This window comes from Lemur catta, chromosome 8, assembly GCF_020740605.2.
Source record: "Lemur catta isolate mLemCat1 chromosome 8, mLemCat1.pri, whole genome shotgun sequence".
Classification (NCBI taxonomy): Eukaryota; Metazoa; Chordata; class Mammalia; order Primates; family Lemuridae; genus Lemur; species Lemur catta.
Genome location: NC_059135.1, coordinates 6597946 through 6616363, shown reverse-complemented (window position 1 = coordinate 6616363; position 18418 = coordinate 6597946). Strand labels below are relative to the sequence as shown.

The 18418-nt window shown below is 36.6% G+C and overlaps 1 protein-coding gene across 4 annotated transcripts in view; it reads left to right on the top strand.

The window, feature by feature from the left end:
* Positions 1–18418, top strand: part of GIGYF2 (GRB10 interacting GYF protein 2) — a 128062-nt gene that overhangs the window by 85780 nt on the left and 23864 nt on the right. For all 4 annotated transcript variants that reach the window (XM_045559617.1, XM_045559620.1, XM_045559616.1 and 1 more), the window contains 7 exons: positions 7633–7799; positions 8540–8631; positions 9701–9808; positions 12116–12216; positions 14283–14383; positions 14795–14956; positions 17494–17652. In XM_045559617.1, the coding sequence (XP_045415573.1) occupies positions 7633–7799; positions 8540–8631; positions 9701–9808; positions 12116–12216; positions 14283–14383; positions 14795–14956; positions 17494–17652 (890 nt within the window). The remainder of the gene's footprint in view (positions 1–7632; positions 7800–8539; positions 8632–9700; positions 9809–12115; positions 12217–14282; positions 14384–14794; positions 14957–17493; positions 17653–18418) is intronic.

Sequence of the window (18418 nt, the reverse complement as noted above, 5' to 3'; positions counted from 1 at the left end):
TTTTATAGCTACATGCATTTCCCTTCTACCCACACCCCCTGGCAACAGCTAATCTCTTCTCCATCTCTGTATTTTGTCATTTCAAGAATGTTAAATAAATGGAATCATACCTTTGGGAGTTGACTCTTTTCACTCAGCATAATTCTCTGGAGATTCATCCAGGTTGTTGCATATATCAGTAGTTTGTTTCTTTTTATTACTGAGTAGTTAGTATTACATGATTTAAATGTATCAAAGTTTGTTTAACCATTCACCCATTGAAGGACCTGTGGTTTGTTCCAGTTTGGGACTATAATGAATAATGCTGCTGTAAACACTCATGGACAGGTTTTTGTGTGAACATAAGTCTTCATTCCTCTGGGCTAAATGCCCAGTAGTATAATTGCTGAGTTGTATGTTGGTTACGCTTTAGTTTTTCTCTTTTTTTTTATTTCACTTTTTTCCCTCGATACATTCTGCGCAGATGCACATTTAGTTTTTAACAGGACTGTCAAGCTGTATTCCAGAGTGGCTGTAGCATTTTACATGTTCACCAGCAATGTATGAGTGATCCAGTTTTTCCACATTCTTACCAGCATTTGATGTTGTTGCTATTGCAGATTTTAGACATTCTGGCGAGTGTGCAGTGATACCTGATTGCAGTTTTTTAAGTTGCATTTCCCTAGTGGCAAATGATGTCGAACATCTTTTTATGTGCTTATTGGCTATCTGTTTGTCCTCTTCAGTAAGATACCTCTTCATGTGTTTTGTTCATGTCCCAATTGGATTGGATTAGTTGCTTTTTTTAATTGTTTTTTTCCCCTCACTTTAAAAAATTGTGTTAATATGCATATAAAATAAAATGTATCATCTTAACACTTTTTAAGTGTATAGTTCAGTGGTATTAAGTATTAATACATTCATAATGTTGTACAGCCATCACCACCATCCACCTCTACAGTTATTTTGTCTTCCCACATTGAAATTTTATGCATTAAATAATAACTCCTCATTTTCTCTTCCCCCAAGTCTCTGGCAACCAACATTATACAGTCTGACTCTATGATTTTGACTACTTTAAGCACCTCATATGAGTGGAACCATACAGTATCTGTGACTGGCTTATTTCATTTAACGTAGTGTCCTCAAGGTTCACCCATGTTGTAGCATAGGTCAGAATTTCCTTTTTAAGGCTGAATGGTATTCCACTGTATGTATATACCACATTTTACTTATCCATTTCCTCTGTTATGGACACTGTGTTTGTTTCCATGCTTTAGCTATTACAAATAATGCTGCTGTGAACATGGATGTACAAATATTTCTTTGAGACCCTATTTTCAATTCTTTTGGGTATGCTTAAGTGGAATTGCTTGATCATGTTGTAATTCTACTTTTAATGTTTTAAGGAACTGCCATACTGTTTTCCACAGTGGCTTTAACCATTTTACATTCCCACCAACAGTGCACAAGAATTCAAATTTCTCCACATCTTTAGCAGCACTTATTTCTCCAAAGAAGATACACAAATGGCTAATAAGCACATGAAAAGATGCTTAACATCATTAGGGGAATGCAAATGCAAACTATAAAGTCTATTCAAGTTCTTTGCCCATTTTAAAATTGGATGATTTTTTTTTTGTTGAGTTTTGGGAGTTCTCTGTATATTCTAGATATTAACCCCTTATCAGATATATGATTTACAAATATTTTCTCCCAATTCTGTGGGTTGCCTTTTTACTCTGGTGATACTGTTATTTGCACTATTTTTTTTTTTTTTTTAATTTTCAGGGAGTCTAATTTGTCCATTTTTTCTTTTGTTGCTTATTCTTTTAGTGTCATATCCAAGAAATCACTGTTACATCTAATGTTGTGAAGATTTTGCCCCAAATTTTCTTCTGACAGTTTTATAGTTTATCATTTTAGATCTTTGATGCATTTTGAGTTAATTTTTCTATATAGTGTGAGGTAAGGGTCCAACTTTATTCTTTTTCATGTGGACATCCAATTTTCCCAGCACCATTTGTTGAAAAGATTGTCCTCTTTCCACTGTTGTCTAAACATTTGACCATATACTTGGGTTCATTTCTGGGCCCTGTGTTTTATTCCATTGGTCTGTGTATCTGTCTTTATGCTGGTACCATACTGTTTGGATTACTATAGCTTTGTAATGAGCTTTAAAATCAGAAGTGTGAGTCCGCCAACTTTGTTCTTCTTTTTTAAAAGAATTTTTTAAATTAACTTTTAAGATTGACAAATATAAATTATATATTTATCATGTAAAACATGACGTTTTGAAATACGCATACATTGTGGAATGGCTAGATCATTTTAATTAACATGCATTACCTCACATACTACTAATTTTTTTTGTGGTGAGAACACTTGAAATCTTCTCCAAGCAATTTTCAAGACTACAATACATTGTTCTTAACTATCGCTGTTGTAAGATAGATCTTTTGTTCTTCTTTTTCAAGAAAGAAACATTGTTTTAGCTATTTGGGGTCTCTTGAGATTCCGTATGTATTTTAGGATGGGTTTTTCTGTTTCTGCAAGAAGCATCATTGAGATTTTAATAGGGATTACATTGAATCTGTAGATTGCATGTGAGTAGTAATGACATCTTAATATTAAATCTTCTAATCCATGAACACAGATGCTTTTCTGTTTATTTAGGTCTTTAATTTCTTTCAGCAATGTCTTGTCATTTTCATTGTATAAGACTTTCACATACTTAGTTAATTCCTGAGTATTTTGTTCTTTTTGATTGTAAGTGGAATTTTGTAATTTTTTTTCACATTGTTCATTGTTAGTGTATAGAAATGTCACTGATATTTGTTTGTTGACTTTGTATCCTGGTACTTTGTCGAATTTATTTATTAATTCTAACCACCTTTTTTTAAACAATGGAATTTTGTTAGGCACAGTGGCTCGTGCCCATAAATAATCCCAGCACTTTGGGAGGCCAAGGCAGAAGGGTAACTTGAAGCCAGGAGTTTGGAACCAGGCTGAGCAACATAGGGAGACTCTGTCTCTACAAAAAATTTTTAGAAAGTAACTGGGCATGGTGGCAGTACCAGTTATTGGTAGTACCAGTTATTATACTTGGGAGACTGAGACAGGAGGATTGTTTGAGGGCAGGAGTTTGAGGTTGCAGTGAGCTGTGATTGTGCCACTGCACTTCAGCCTGGGCAACAGAGCAAGACCCAGTCTCTTTAGGGGAAAAAAAGGAATCTTACAGGGTTTTCTGCATATAAGATTATATCATCTGTGAACAGAGATAATTTTACTTCTTCCTTTCCAATTTAGATGCATTTTATTTCTTTTTCTTGCCTTAATCGCTCTGGCCAGAACTTTGAGTACTATGCTGAATGGAAGTGGTGAAAGTTGGGAATCCTTGCCTTGTTCCTGATGTTAGAGAAAAATTTACAGTCTTTCACCATTGAATATGATGGTCGTTGTGGGTTTTTCATATATGGTTTTTATTATGTTTAGGTAGTTTTCTTCTATTCCTAGTTTGTTGACTGCTTTTATTATGAAAGGGTATTGAATTTTGTCAAATACTTTTCTACGTCAATTGAGATGTAGAAAAATGACATTTTTTCCTTCATTCTGTTAATGTGGTATATTACATTGATCAATTTTCATATGTTGAACTACCCTTGCATTCCAGGAATAAATCCTACTTGTTTATGGTATATAAGCCTTTTAATATTTTTGTGAATTTGGTTTGCTAGTATTTTGTTAAGGATTTTGCATCAGTGTTCATAAGGGATATTGGTCTGTAGTTTTCTTTTTTATAATATCTTTGTATGACTGGTGTCAGGGTAATGTTGGCCACAGAGAATGAGTTAGGAAGTGTTTCTTCCTCTTCAATTTTTGGGAAAAGTTTGAGAAGGATTATGATTAGTTCTTCTTCAAATGTGTGGTAGAATTTCACCAGAGAAGCCATCAGATCTGGGGCTTTTCTTTGTCAGGAGATTTTTGATTACTGACTCTAGATACTGGTCCTTTGATGGATATGTGGTTTGCAGATATTTTCTCTCAATCCTTATCTTCTCTTTTTATTCTGTTAATGGGGGCTTTCACAGAGCAAAAAGTTTTAAATTTGGATGAAGTGCAGTGCATCAATTTTTCTTCTTTTATGGATTGTTCTTTGTGAGACTAAGTCTAAGAATTCTTTACCTCGCTTTAGATTCCAAAGGTTGCTTTTTTGCAAATTTTCACAGTTTTACATTTACGTCCGTGGCCTATTTTGAGTTAAGTTTTGTATAAGATATGAGACTTATTAGGTCAAGGTGTGTGGGGTTTTTTTTTTGTTTGTTTGTTTTGAGACAGAGTCTCTCTCTGTTGCCCAGGCTAGAGTGCCGTGGCAGCAGCCTAGCTCATAGCAACCTCAAACTCCTGGGCTCAAGCAATCCTTCTGCCTCAGCCTCCCGAGCAGCTGCATATGCCACCATGCCCGGCTTATTTTTTCTATGTATTTTTAGTTGTCCAGCTAATTTCCTTCTATTTTTAGTAGAGATGGGGTCTCGCTCTTGCTCAGGCTGATCTCGAACTCCTGAGCTCAAACAATCCTCCCGCCTCAGCCTCCCTGAGTGCTAGGATTACAGGCCTGAGCCACCACACCCAGCCCCTTCCATTCCTGTTTTCTGAGTGTTTTTATTATGAATGGGGGTTGAATTTGTCAGATGCTTTTTCTGATTCCATTTATATGATCATATGATTTTTCTTTCTTAGCTAGCTGGTATGGTGGATTACGTTGATTGATATTTGAATATTGAGCCAGCTTTGCATCCTTGGAATAAACTCTACTTTGTTAGGATGTATAATATTTGTAGATAATGTTGAATCCTCTTTGCTAATATTTTATTGAAGTTTTTTTATATCTATATTCATGAGGGATATTGTTTTAGAGTTTTTTGGTACTTTCATTGTCTAGTTTTAGTATCAAGGTAATATTAGCTTCATAAAATGAACTGGGAAGTATACCTTACCTGCTTCTGTTTTCTGAAAGACAGTATTTAGAATTGGTGTCAATGCTTCTTTAAATGTTTGGTAGAATTTGTTAGTGAATTCGACTGGAGCCTTCTTTTTTGGGAATTTTAAAATTACAATTCAATTTCCTTAATAGTCACAGCAATTTAAATTATCTGTTTAATGTAAAGGAGTTGTAGTTTGTGTTTTTTGATGAATTGGTCTATTTTGTCTACGATACCAAATTTATGTGTGTAGTGTTGTTTGTAGGATTCCCTTATCCTTTTTCATGTCTGCAGGCTCTGACGTGATACCCCTTTCTTTTTGGCCATTGGTAATTTGTATATTTCTCTTTCTTTCTTTGTCAGTCTTGCTGGAGATTTGTCAGTTTTAGTGAACTTTTCAAAGACACAGCTCTTTATTTCATTGGTTTTTTTCTCGTTTTTGTTTTCAATTTCATTGATTTTTTTTGCTCTTTATTATTTCTTTCCTTCTGCTTGTTTAGGATCTATATTGTTATTTTCCTAGGTTCTTGAGGTGGGACCTTAGATTACTGATCTGGGACTTTTCCTCTTTTCTAATGTAAGCATTTAATACTGTAAATTTCTCTCTGAGCATTTCTTTAACTGTGTCCCACAAAATTTGATACGTGTATTTTCATTTTCATTTATTTCTCTGTAATTTAATTTCCCTTGAGATTTCCTCTTTTATCCATGATTATTTTGAAGTGTTTATTTTAGTTTCCAAGTTTTTGGAAAATTTCCTTTTATTTTATTGATTTCTAGCTTGATTCTGTTTTGATCAGTGAACATACTATATATTATTTCAGTTTTTAAAAAAAGTTTTTTGAGACAAAGTCTCACTCTGTCACCCTGGCTAGATAGAATGCAGTGGCCTAATCATAGCTCACAGCAACCTCAAACTCCTGAGCTCAAGCGATCCTCCTGCCTCAGCCTCCTGAGCAGCTGGGACTATACTATAGGCATGTGCCATGATGCCCGCTAATTTTTTCTATTTTTAGTAGGGGGTCTCGCTCTTGCTCAGACTGGTCTTGAACTCCTAAGCTCAAGTGGTCCTCTCCTCAGTCTCCCAGAGTGTTAGGATTACAGGCACAGGCCACTGCACCCAACCTAAAATTTTCTGATGTTTGTTTTATGGCTCAGACTATGGTCAATTATTGCTATATATTCTGTGGGTACTTCAAAAGAATATGTATTTTGCTGTTGTTAGAGTGCTCTATAAATATCATTTCTCTTCTGTTGGTTAATGGTGTTGTTGAGTTCTTCTATACTCTCTGATTTTCTGTCTAGTTGTTCTATTGTTGAGAGAGGGAGGTTGAATTCTTCAACATGGAGTTTGTCTATTTCTTTTTTCAGTTCTGTCAGATACTGCTTCATATATTTTACAGCTTTGTTGTTTGATGTATATGCATTCATAATTGCTGTGTCATCTTGGTGAATTTACCCTTTACTATTATATGTCTCTTTCTGTCTCTTGTAATTTTCTTTGCTCTGAAATCTACTTTATCAAGTACTAACATAGCTTACTTTTCATTAATGTTTGTGTGATATAGCTTTTTCTACCCTTTTATTTTCAGTCTGTCTACTTTGTTACATTTGTAGTCCATATAATTGGGACATGTTTCTGGTAGATGGCTTTTTTATCTTCAAATCTGGGATGTATGAGGTAAAAAGAAAACCCAGGCAATTCACCATCATGTCATTCTTCAAGCCCTGAGGCCCCTAATCATCTTCTCTCAACCTTTCAACATGTTCTTTTGTTTGTGTTTTATATGTAATGTTTTGCTTTTTTTTTTTTTTAAGACAGAGTCTTGCCTGTCACCTAGGCTAGAGTGCAGTGACATCATCATAGCTCACTGCAGCCTCAAACTCCTGGGTTCAAGTGATCCTCCTGCCTCAGCCTCCCACAGTTGTTCAGGGTTTTTAGTTGTGACTTAGAAGTAGGGAAAAATACATCTACTCTATCTTCTTGAAGTGAAAGCTCCAGGATTTTGTTTTGTTTATTGCCTATTCCTACTGCCTAGATCATATATCATCAGTGTTCAGTAAATATTTGTTGAATGAATTAATGGTTTATTGATCAGAGTGCATTTGTTCTTTAATTTTATATATAAGATATTCAATTATTTCTTATTGTAAAACATTTAGAGAATGTTAGTTTTTTTTTTCTCCCTACCAAGGCCAGATTTAGTCTTATCTGGGCAAATAAATTATAATTTTTCTTAATTTGATTATTGTTTATATTTTTCCCCACCATCACTAATCAGTGGCAGAAAATGAAAATTGGAGAATGTGTTCAGCTGTGTACATATTTTATGCCTAAATGATACTAGGTGTAGCAAATACTTAAGTCTTTTCAGTTGTATCATACTTTTCTGACAAATGAATTGTTATAGAGATTGAGTGAGATAGAGACAGTTATGTTCCTTATAATAAAGCACCACTGAGAATTTGGGATGTATATACACAGGGTTTATTTCAAAATTGTTTTTAAGTTAGAAGCCTGTTTGCCACCTTTGGAAGTGAGTTAAATTAAGGTAATGTAACAAATTTTGACATTTGTCATCTAGATGAGGATCAGATGCAGGAAATATTTTTTTCCTCTTTGAGACTGAAAAGATTCTTATTGCCCTTCTGTTTAATTGGTGCTATCTAGGTCCGTTCAATAATCAGGAGATGGCGGAATGGTTTCAGGCGGGGTATTTTACTATGTCTTTATTGGTGAAGAGGGCATGTGATGAAAGCTTCCAACCTCTTGGAGATATCATGAAAATGTGGGGAAGAGTTCCCTTCTCTGCGGGTCCAGCTCCCCCTCCTCATATGGTGAGTACCTTACACCTCACTCAGAATACATATTGGTCACAGCAGCACTTCTCTTTGAAAATACAACCCAAATGTTGTATCTAATAAGGAAGGAATTGTAGTTTTTTGAAAGTAATTGAAATGGTAATAGGAAGTCTGAATGGAAGACTGAATACCTAGCCATAATGACCTTTTCATGATGTATTAAGAGCAGTAGAAATAATTTTTGGGTACAGAATTATAGTTTTCAAAGTTCTGTTCATATTCTCAATATTTTTAAGATATACACTGGCTTGGTGTATTCCTTATACGTCATAAAATTTCTACCATAACATTTCCTGTAACCTTTAGATAACTTCTTTCTATATTGTCTACTTTCTCTAATTTCTTACGTGATCTCCAAATTTATAAATGACTTCTAAGATTGAGAGAATTATGCAGTTTTTCAGTTACAGTAATAACTCTGGTATACAGTTCATCATTCAGCTTTAAAGGCAGGAATGGAGGATGGCAGCTAAAATAAGGACCTTTTCTCACCTTGGGGAATCTTTTGTAATGTTAACACTATCTTATTCCACTAGATGGCATTGTTTAAGTTTTTAAACGTGCCTGAGTTTTTAGTTAAGGGCTTGGGTGAAAGGATGGAGTGGGAGGTAAAAGTTTTGGATTCATTTTGCTTTCAGATATCTGTACTATGGGGCTTTTTAGGTTCTTTGCAGTTTATTTAATGGTATTTCTAACCCCCTCCTCTCCACTCCCAGGGAGAGTTGGACCAGGAACGACTGACCAGGCAGCAGGAACTCACGGCCTTATACCAGATGCAGCACCTCCAGTACCAGCAGTTCTTAATACAGTAAGAGTAGTAATGCAGTAGGATATATTGCAGCACCGGAAGGGGCTTCAGATAGAATCTGCTCCCAAGAGTCACCTTTCACAGAAGAGAGAGCTGAAGGCTTATGTGACACTTCAGTTGCCCAGCTAGTGGCATGTTCCCACTATGCATTCTAATTTCAGTCTTATCTTTTTAAATACCAGAAGTTTGCAGAAGAAGATACATAACTATAATTTTGCAAGCTCTTTACCAACAAGCATTTTGAAAAGTGCATCCCGAGTAACTCAGCTTTGAACACCACAGAGGGGGAGAAAAACATAGATGAGAAGTTGGGAAGAAGTTAAAGTTTACACTATTAGGAGTGGTGTAGAATGATGACAAAATCACTTAGATTGTGTGTCTCTTTTGTAGAAGTAGTAAGATTTGCTGTCCTCTGGGGCAGAGGGTGGCAAGTTTAGCCTTTGGGCCAAATCTGATTTAATAAGCAAAGTGTTACTGGAACAGACATACCCATTTGTTTGTATCTTGTATACAGATGCTTTTGCCTTACAATGGCAGAATTGAGTAGTTGTGACACAGACTGTATGGCCTGCAAAGATGAAAATATTTACTCTCTGGCCCTTTTCAGAAAAAATTTGCCTACCCTTGATCTAGTGAGAAAAAATTACTTGAATTTTTCTAAGTTGAAGCATATAAATTTGGGAATTGTTACAGAGATGATTTATTAATTTTTTTTGCAGAAGATACTCAATATGGGAATAGCTGTTAGTTTCAATTTGTTTTATTTTTCATGTGTTTTCTGAAAAAGGTTATTATTTTGAGGAAACTTGCCAGTTTTTGATATGTTATGATTTTTTTGCTATCTTATTCACTCAGAAACATGTCATCTGTGAGTTCAGTTATTTTTAGAATAAATTGTAGAATTTTCTCTATGTCTATTATCATGAAGAATTGTAAAATATATTTCATAGCTATTTCTAATTTTGGGGGGGTTGTGGCGGTAGATTGAACTTTGTCTTTCAGTGTCTCAGTCAAGTAAACTAAATGTGGATAGATGTGTTGCAGTTGTGTTTTTTTTTACTTTTTGAAGACAACAGTATGCACAGGTTTTGGCTCAACAACAGAAAGCAGCCCTGTCTTCCCAGCAGCAGCAACAGTTGGCACTTCTCCTTCAACAGTTCCAGGCTCTGAAAATGAGGTTGGTGGTTATTCCATTATGTGTCACTGTGTGTGTGTGCTGTGGAAAAAAGAGAGGAAAGGAAATTTGGGCATAATGTGTGAATTCTAATATAGAATACCCACAAACAACACATTCATATGTGTTGTATATAAAAACAATATAGTTTTTAAAAAAATAATAATTAAAAATAATTAAAATAGAGGCTGGAGGTAAGCCCCTATTTGGTTTTTTTATTCATAAAGGATATATTTTGATTAATAACCAAAAAATAATGAGAACATTTGAGAAGAAGTATAGTCTTATAGAAACCGCAACCAAAAAAATTGTAGTCTGAGATTTTAATTTTACTTTTATTTATGATATCTCAATGAAGATATTAATAACAGTCTACAGGGTTATAATTTTCTGGAATCCAAAAGCCATTAATTTCTGCTGTTTCAGATTATCATTCAGGGTAATATTTGTCTTATCTCCTGAAAAGGTATCAGGCACTGCTCTCAGAAACCTTACTGTTGGCCAGGTGCAGTGGCTCATGCCCGTGATCCCAGCACTTTAAATGGTAGGAGGTCAAGATCAGCCTTGGAGGGCAGCACAGGAAGACCCTGTCTCTACCAAAAACTTTAAAAAATTAGCCAGACATGACCTGTAGTCCTGGCTACTTGGGAGCTCAAGCAAGAGGATCACTTGAGCCAAGGAATTTGTGAGCTATGATTGCACCACTGTGCCTCCAGCCTGGGCAACACAGCAAGAACCTCTCTCTTTAAAAAAAAACAAAAAAGCTTACTGTGCAATTTAACCAAACCATTTACATTTCTTTTGAGCCTTAACCCATCCTGCAAGGTAGGCAGGTTAGGTGATAGGATCTCCGTTTCATAGGTGGGCAAACTGGGACTCTGAGACGCTAAAGGACTTGATTAACGTAACACACAATAGACTTCAGAGACAGAACTAAAATACAGATTTTTTTTTTCTTATACTGCACAGGCTTTATTTATTACTTTTAAATTTTATTTATTTTTTACAGGCAGAGTTTTACTGTGTTGCCCAGGCTGTGGTACAGGGGTCGTGATCGTAGCTTACTGAAGCTTCAAATTCCTCAGCTCAAGCAATCCTCCTGCCTCAGCCTCCCCAGTAGCTGCAACTACAGGCGTGCACCACCACACTGGCTATTTTTTTTTTATTTTTTAATTTTTAATTTTTTATTTTTTATTTTCTTTGAGACAGAGTCTCACTCTGTTGCCTGGGCTAGAGTGCCGTGGCATCAGTGTAGCTCACGGCAACCTCAAACTCCTGGGCTCAAGCCATCCTTCTGCCTCAGCCTCCCAAGTAACTAGGACTATAGGCATGCGCCACCATGCCCGGCTAAGTTTTTCTATATATATTTTTAGATGTCCAGCTAATTTCTTTCTAATTTTTTTTTAATAGAGATGGGGTCTCGCTCTTGCTCAGGCTGGTCTCGAACTCCTGAGTTCAAAAGATCCACCCACCTTGGCCTCCCAGAGTGCTACGTTTACAGGTGTGAGCCACCACGCCCGGCCAATTTTTGTTTTTTTAATAGTTTTTTGTAGAGAAGGTGTCTTGCTATGTTGCCCAGGCTGGTTTTGAATGCCTGATCTCAAGTTATCCTCCTGCCTCAGCCTCCCAAAATGCTGAGATTACAGGTTTGAGCCACTGCACCTAGCCAGCTGTTTTTTTTTTTTTTTTTTTTTTTTTTAGTCCTTGAGACGGGGGCTTGCTCTACTGCTTGGGCTAGAGTGTAGTGGCATCATCATAGCTCACTGTAGCCTCCAACTCATGGGCTCAGGTGATCCTCCTGCCTTAGCCTTCTGTGTAGCTGGGACTATAGGGGTGAACTACCACGCCTGGCTGATTTTTACATTTTTTTTTTGTAGAGGCAGCATCTCACTGTTGTCCGGGCTGGTCTCAAACTCCTGGGCTCAAGTGGTCCTCCTGACTCAGCCTCCCAAAGTGCTAGGATTTTGGGTGTGAGCCACCATGCCCTGGCCCCAGCCAGCTTTTTTATTATAGTATGCGGCCTCTGTGACTTTTATTGAGATGATCTGAGGGTTTTATAAGACAGTAGATATATTCATCATGTAGAAATCAGTAACTGCTAATACCATAGAGTATTCCAGAAATGTGATCATTGTGCTTCTATCTTTGTTCCTCTCCCATCTGCTTTGGTAGTGTTAGGTTTTAGTATAATAGTGAAAGAGTTTTCTGGCTAAATAACTTGAAAAACCTACAGATATCCTAGAAATACTTCTTTGTCTTAATTTTGCAAATGACAAGGACAAGTTAATTTTTTTTATTTCCCTTTTGCAGACTATCTGAGCAAAACATCATTCCCTCAGTAACTAGGTCCGTGTCAGTGCCAGATACTGGCTCTATCTGGGAGCTTCAGCCAACAGCCTCACAGCCTACAGGTAAAAATTTAGATTGATCTTTAGTAACACTCCAAGGATTTAGAGTCTGATAATAATTTTGCAACTCAGTTTTTAAAAAATGTATTAAGTTTTTTGGTCCATTTTGTATTGGATATTATAAAAAGTTCCGTTTTAAAAAACAGATCCCAGCAAAAGATTGAAGATATTGTTGAAAATACAATATTAAGGATTTTTTAGAAATTATTTACCACATACATTTCTTCAATTTGAGTCAGCATCTTTTTGATGTTGGTATTATATAACCAGTGTAGAAAGGTCTTTTAAATCGTTTTTGATCTTTTCGGCCAGAGGAGGAAAAAAGCATAAGTGAAAACATGAAGTGCTGGTGATCTATCCTTTTGGATTAAGGATTGCTGTACACGTTAACACTATTGGTACTCAGAAAGTTTGGGAAGAGAAAAGTCTGCTATAAAGTGATCAGTTTCTCTCATTCTGATCTTTTTGTATCAAATTAGAAATTTTGAAATTGGGATTTTTTTTTTTTTAAGTCTTGATATTGGTTGAGCACTCGTTTCTTAAGATCTGATACTTGCACAGGCGGATAGTTTGAACCATGGATAGTCCTTACAAGACAGTATAGTTGGTGTTGAAACTCTCATGAACCATAGGCATTGGTGGAGTTCTCTTGGAGCTGTTGAGCCATTTAGGCCATGGTTCTTTTGTTAACATTGACCCTGGGGCTTACGGCAGGAGAAGGATTGATTGTTCTCCTTCATCAACTTTCCATGCTGTGTACCTTATTTTTGTTGGTTAGCCATTTATAGTTAGGATGTTGAAAATACAGGTTGAGCATACCTAATTCAAAAGACTGAAATCCAAAATGCTCCAAAATCCAAAACTTTTTGAGCACTGACATGATTTCACATTGGAAAATTCCAGACATACTTAACACAAACATTTTTTTCAAGCACAAAATTGTTAAAAGTATTGTGTAAAATTATCTTCAGGCTATGTGCATAAGGTGTATTTGAAGCATAAGTGAATTTTGTGTTTAAACTTGGGTCCCATCCCTAAGATACCTCATTATGTATGTATAAGCAAATATTCCAAAACTGGAAAAAATCGAAAATCTGAAACACTTTGGTCCTAAGCATTTTGGATAATGGATACTCAACCTGTATTCTCCAATTCTGGGGAAACTTTAAGTACTATATTAAATAATTTCTCTCTGGGTTCGTATGCAGTCAAGGTCCTTTACAAATAGCCCATTGGTTTTATACAGGCAATGTTTGATAGATGGGAATGGAGAAAATAGAGAATGCTGAAAAGCAGTGTCAGGAAACCACACTGGCAACAGGAAAATGGACTCAGAAGCCATTATCTGTTTGTTTACTTCCACATGTGATCTTGTGCTGCCTTTCAGGTCAGCAGGATCAAGTGTTACTTGTGACTTGTGAGACCTGCCCGGCCTTTCCAGAGGCCTCCATGGCTCTCGCTATAGCACGTGCATGCGTGCTCTCTCTCTCTCTCTCTCTCTCCATTTATTTTTATTGTTTTTAGAACCAAGCAATAAAAGCAAGATCTCTCTCTCTCTTTATTGAGATGAAATTCACATAATACAAAATTAACCATTTTAAAGTCAGCAATTCAGTAGCATTTAATACATTCTTCAATATCGTGCAACCACCTGGTTCTCTGTAGTTGGTGTGCTGGAGATCTCTGGGCTTTGGGATCTAACACACTGGAATTTAAATCCTGGTTTGGCCACATGCTTGCCATGTACACATGAGAATGTTACAAACTACTTCTGACCCTTAGTTTGTTCATCTGTTAAAGATGGGCATACGAACAGATGCCTTACAGGGCTTTGTGAATATGAGGTTAGTTCCCCAATAAATGCCTCATACTTGCCTTTTTTCTATATGTATTGAAGGATATTCATAGAAACTGGAGCCCACTGGCATTTCAGTCTACTTAGAAGCAAAACAGATGTGTATGATGGCTCTCATTCAGGCACAGAAAAGTAGATTTTTCATTATGCCAATAGATATGTCACCATGTGTGTAAACTCTTCCTCCCACATTTTTTCCTTTGTTGTCTTGCAGTTTGGGAAGGTGGTAGTGTATGGGATCTTCCTTTGGACACCACGACACCAGGCCCTGCCCTAGAACAGCTTCAGCAGCTGGAGAAGGCCAAAGCTGCCAAGGTCTGAAATTCATTCTTCCATGCCAGTGCATGCCTCTGGCTACGAGACACAAGCATTTCTGTTCATTCATCTCTCTGTCTGGTAGCTGTACTTTTTCCTTTTAGTTTATTGGTACTTGGCTGATATAAGTACTTTTCATATAATGGTATAATGGTAGTGTAGGTATGGGAAGGCAGGGAAAAGTGGGAGAAAAGTGTATTTAGCTGAGAAGAGCATAAAACTCTTCTGATAACTGTAACATCTCAGAGTTTTTGAGTTCTTACAGGGTCTCATCACTCAGTTGCAGTATGAGTAGCTGAGTGAATGGTAGTGTCTGCACATTTTAGCATCTCCTAACAATATTGGTCAGTGCTTTTGGAGTGTTCCTTTGCTTGGTTTTAAGTTTCTAAGAATATTCTCATGTAATCACAGATAGAACAGGAGAGAAGAGAAGCAGAAATGAGGGCAAAGAGGGAAGAGGAGGAGCGAAAGAGGCAAGAAGAACTCCGAAGACAACAGGAGGAAATTCTTCGGAGACAGCAGGAGGAAGAAAGGAAAAGGCGGGAAGAAGAAGAGCTTGCCCGAAGGAAACAGGTATATCTCTTGGAACTCTGACCATAAGATTAGTGCTTGATGAGGGCCTTCAGGTTATCCTGCTCCCTTCCATCATTCACAGGTACTCCCGAGGTCCACAGGGGGTTAATAGCAGGATTGGCATTAGAACTTTACAAGACTCTCCTCGTTAGTATAGTGGTGAGTAAATAAATAAAAATTAAGTGTGGGGGTGGGGTTGGGAGGCAGAATCTTACGAACCATACAAAGACTTAGTGAGTGAGTCCTTTAGAAAGAATCTCTGTTTTTCACCAACACCCACTGGAGAGAGATTCTTCAGTCTTAGTAAACGATTAAAATTGATTTCCTTTCCTTTTATAAACCAGTTAGATTTCAGAAGTTTTACCCTTGCTGCTAAAAACAATGAGGAAGTAACTTTGGTGTGCAGCATTAAATGTCAAATTGTTAAAAGCCACAAAAGCTTTAAAAAAACTGTGGTAACATACACATAACATAAAATTTGCCATTTTAACCATTTTTAAGTGTACATTCAGTAGCATTGAGTACATTCACATTGTTGTGCAACCCTCACCAACATCCATCTACAGAACTTCATCTTTGCAAACTGAAACTCCGTACCCATTGGACAATGAGTCCTGTTCCCTCCATCCCCTATTACCCACCATTCTTCTTTCTGTATCTGTGATTTTGACTACTCTAAGTGGAATCATGAAATATATGACCTTTTGTGACTGACTTATTTCACTTAAGTTTCATTCATGTGGTAGAATGTGTCAGAATTTCCTTCCTTTTAAAGGCTGGATAATATTCCATTGTAGTATGTACCACATTTTGTTTATCCATCATCTGTTGACGGACATTTGGATGACTTCTACATTTTGGCTGTTGTGAATAATGCAGCTATGAACGTGGGGGTCTAGATATCTGTTTGAGTCCTCACTTTTGAGTTCTTTTGGGTCTCTACCCAAGTGGAGTTGCTGGATCATATGGTAATTCTATTTTTAATTTTTTGAGGAACTGCCATACTGTTTTCCACAGCCTATATGCCATTTTACATTCCCACTGGCAGTGCACAAGGGTTCCAATTTCTCCACATTCTTGCCAGCACCTTTTATTTTCCGGGTTTTTGTTGTTTATTTTGTTTGTTTATTTTTGATAATGGCCTTCCGATATGAAGTGATATCTCATTGTGATTTTGATTTCATTTCCCTAATGATTAGTGATGTTGAACATCTTTTCATATGCTTACTGACCAAATGTACTTTTTAAATGTGTGCTTATCTTTGACCAAGACTTCTGCCTTCTCTTTATTCTTTCCCTAATGAACCTCTCCTACAATTTCAGTGACTAGTGTTTCTAAATAGGGAGGAACAAAACCCTATACATATAACTATATATGTTTTTTAAAGAAGTATGTATCATTTGAACTAAATATTTTATAACCTTCCTTGTGATGGTAATGAATTATGTCATCTTACCATGTCAAACATACATCTACAAATCTACACCATCATATTTGCTGGCTATATGAAATTTCATTTTATAGGTAAATTATAATAATTTAGCCTACTCCCTATCATTGGACCATGAGGGTTGTTCCCAGTGTCTTAGTGTTATATAAGAGTGTTTGAATGAAAATCCTTGTAGTCTTTTCTTAAGTATTTATAACCAGGGAAGTTTAACATTTTTCATGTTTTTTGGCCATTTGTAATTCTTCTTTGGGAATTCATTGCTCGTGTGTTTGGATCATTTTTTTCTATTGGAATTTTCATAGACTCCATTTAAAAGAATACACTCTCTAATAGCCCCTAAGCCCTAGCCTTTACCACACATTTCCTACTTCTTGGCCCCAAGAGGTGCTCTGTGAAAAAACAAAAGGGTCCATGCGGAGATGAGATTAGAACCACTATTTCTTAGAGTCATGCTACACATCAGCATATAAAAGCTCTAAAGGAGTATTGCAGTAGAGCAATCTGTTTAATTCTGTGTTGCTCAGTGTGTTCCCTAAATGATTTTGATAATGGGACCCCTTTCTGTGTAGTGCTTAATAATTATCAGTGGGACTTTTCTTCTTCAGAACATGTTCTGGGGCACACAAACAATTTTACTCAGTACTTCTGACTGCGAGAACTTATTTCTACCTCACTGTGAGGTGAGGTGGCTATGTGGATTTGACCTTTCTATGCCTTAGGTTCACAGTTGATTAAAAAATAGAGACTGAAGGTACCAATGTAGAAACCAAAGCCTATGTTCTAAAGTAACTCTTTCTAGGGTTAATCCGTAAATGATGTAGCTAATACAGAAACCAGGATGGTCTTCACAGTGTATTACAATTTACTAATAATTTAAATACAATTTTCTTTTTATTCTTAATGTACTCACTTCCCTAACTCAAGTATATACTTTTTACTCCAGGTCTTAGTTATGTACTTCTTATATTTACTGTTAACCAAGCCTCAGGAGCATATAACCTATTCCTTTTCAAATTATGACATAATATTAATATATTGATTGACAGACCCAGGGTTTCACATATACCCTCCCTTTTATTTCTTTAGGAAGAGGCTCTGCGACGCCAGAGGGAACAAGAAATTGCATTAAGGCGACAGCGGGAAGAGGAAGAAAGACAGCAGCAAGAAGAAGCTCTTAGAAGACTGGAGGAGAGGAGAAGAGAAGAGGAAGAAAGGCGGAAGCAGGAAGAATTGTTACGCAAACAGGTGACCAGATGGTTTACTCTTCTAATTGCTCTTTTGAAGCTAGTATTATAATTAGTGATTAAAAAATTGTTAGGACATTAAGATAGCCTGTCTAAAACCTTTTTTGGGTTGCTGCAGATTACAAAAGAAACATAACTGGCTCTTAGTACCTCTGTCTACATTTCTCCAAATAGAAACCTGTTTTCTAGGAGGAAAAATAAAATTTGTCTTATTTTTCTGCTTGTGACTCAGCTATTTAGTGAAAAAAGTTAAAAAATGTGAGTTTTTAAAAAACAGAATAGTACAAATTCCAATAAATTATTCAGCTTCAATAATACTATTGGACCAGGTGTGGTGGCTTACACCTATAATCCTAGCACTTTGGGAGGCCAAGGCAAGAGGGTCACTTGAGGCTAAGAGTTCAAGATCAGCCCAGGCAACATAGTGAGATCCCTATCTCTACAAAAAATTTTTAAAAATTAGCCAGGCATTCTGGCATGTGCCTATAGTCCCAGCTTCTCAGGAGGCTGAGCCTAGAGGATTGCTTGAACCTGGAAGTTGGAGGTTGTGGTGAGCTATTATGATGCCACTGCACTCTAGTCTGGGTGACAGAGCAAGACCCTGTCTTAGCAAAAAGAAAAAAAATCCCGAAACACCCTAATGTTATGATCTTTGTGTATGGTGTGAGATGAGGGTCTGATTTCATTCTTCTGCATATGGATATCCTGTTTTCCCAGCACTGTTTATTGAAGAGACTGTCCTTTCCTCATTATATGTTTTTGGCATC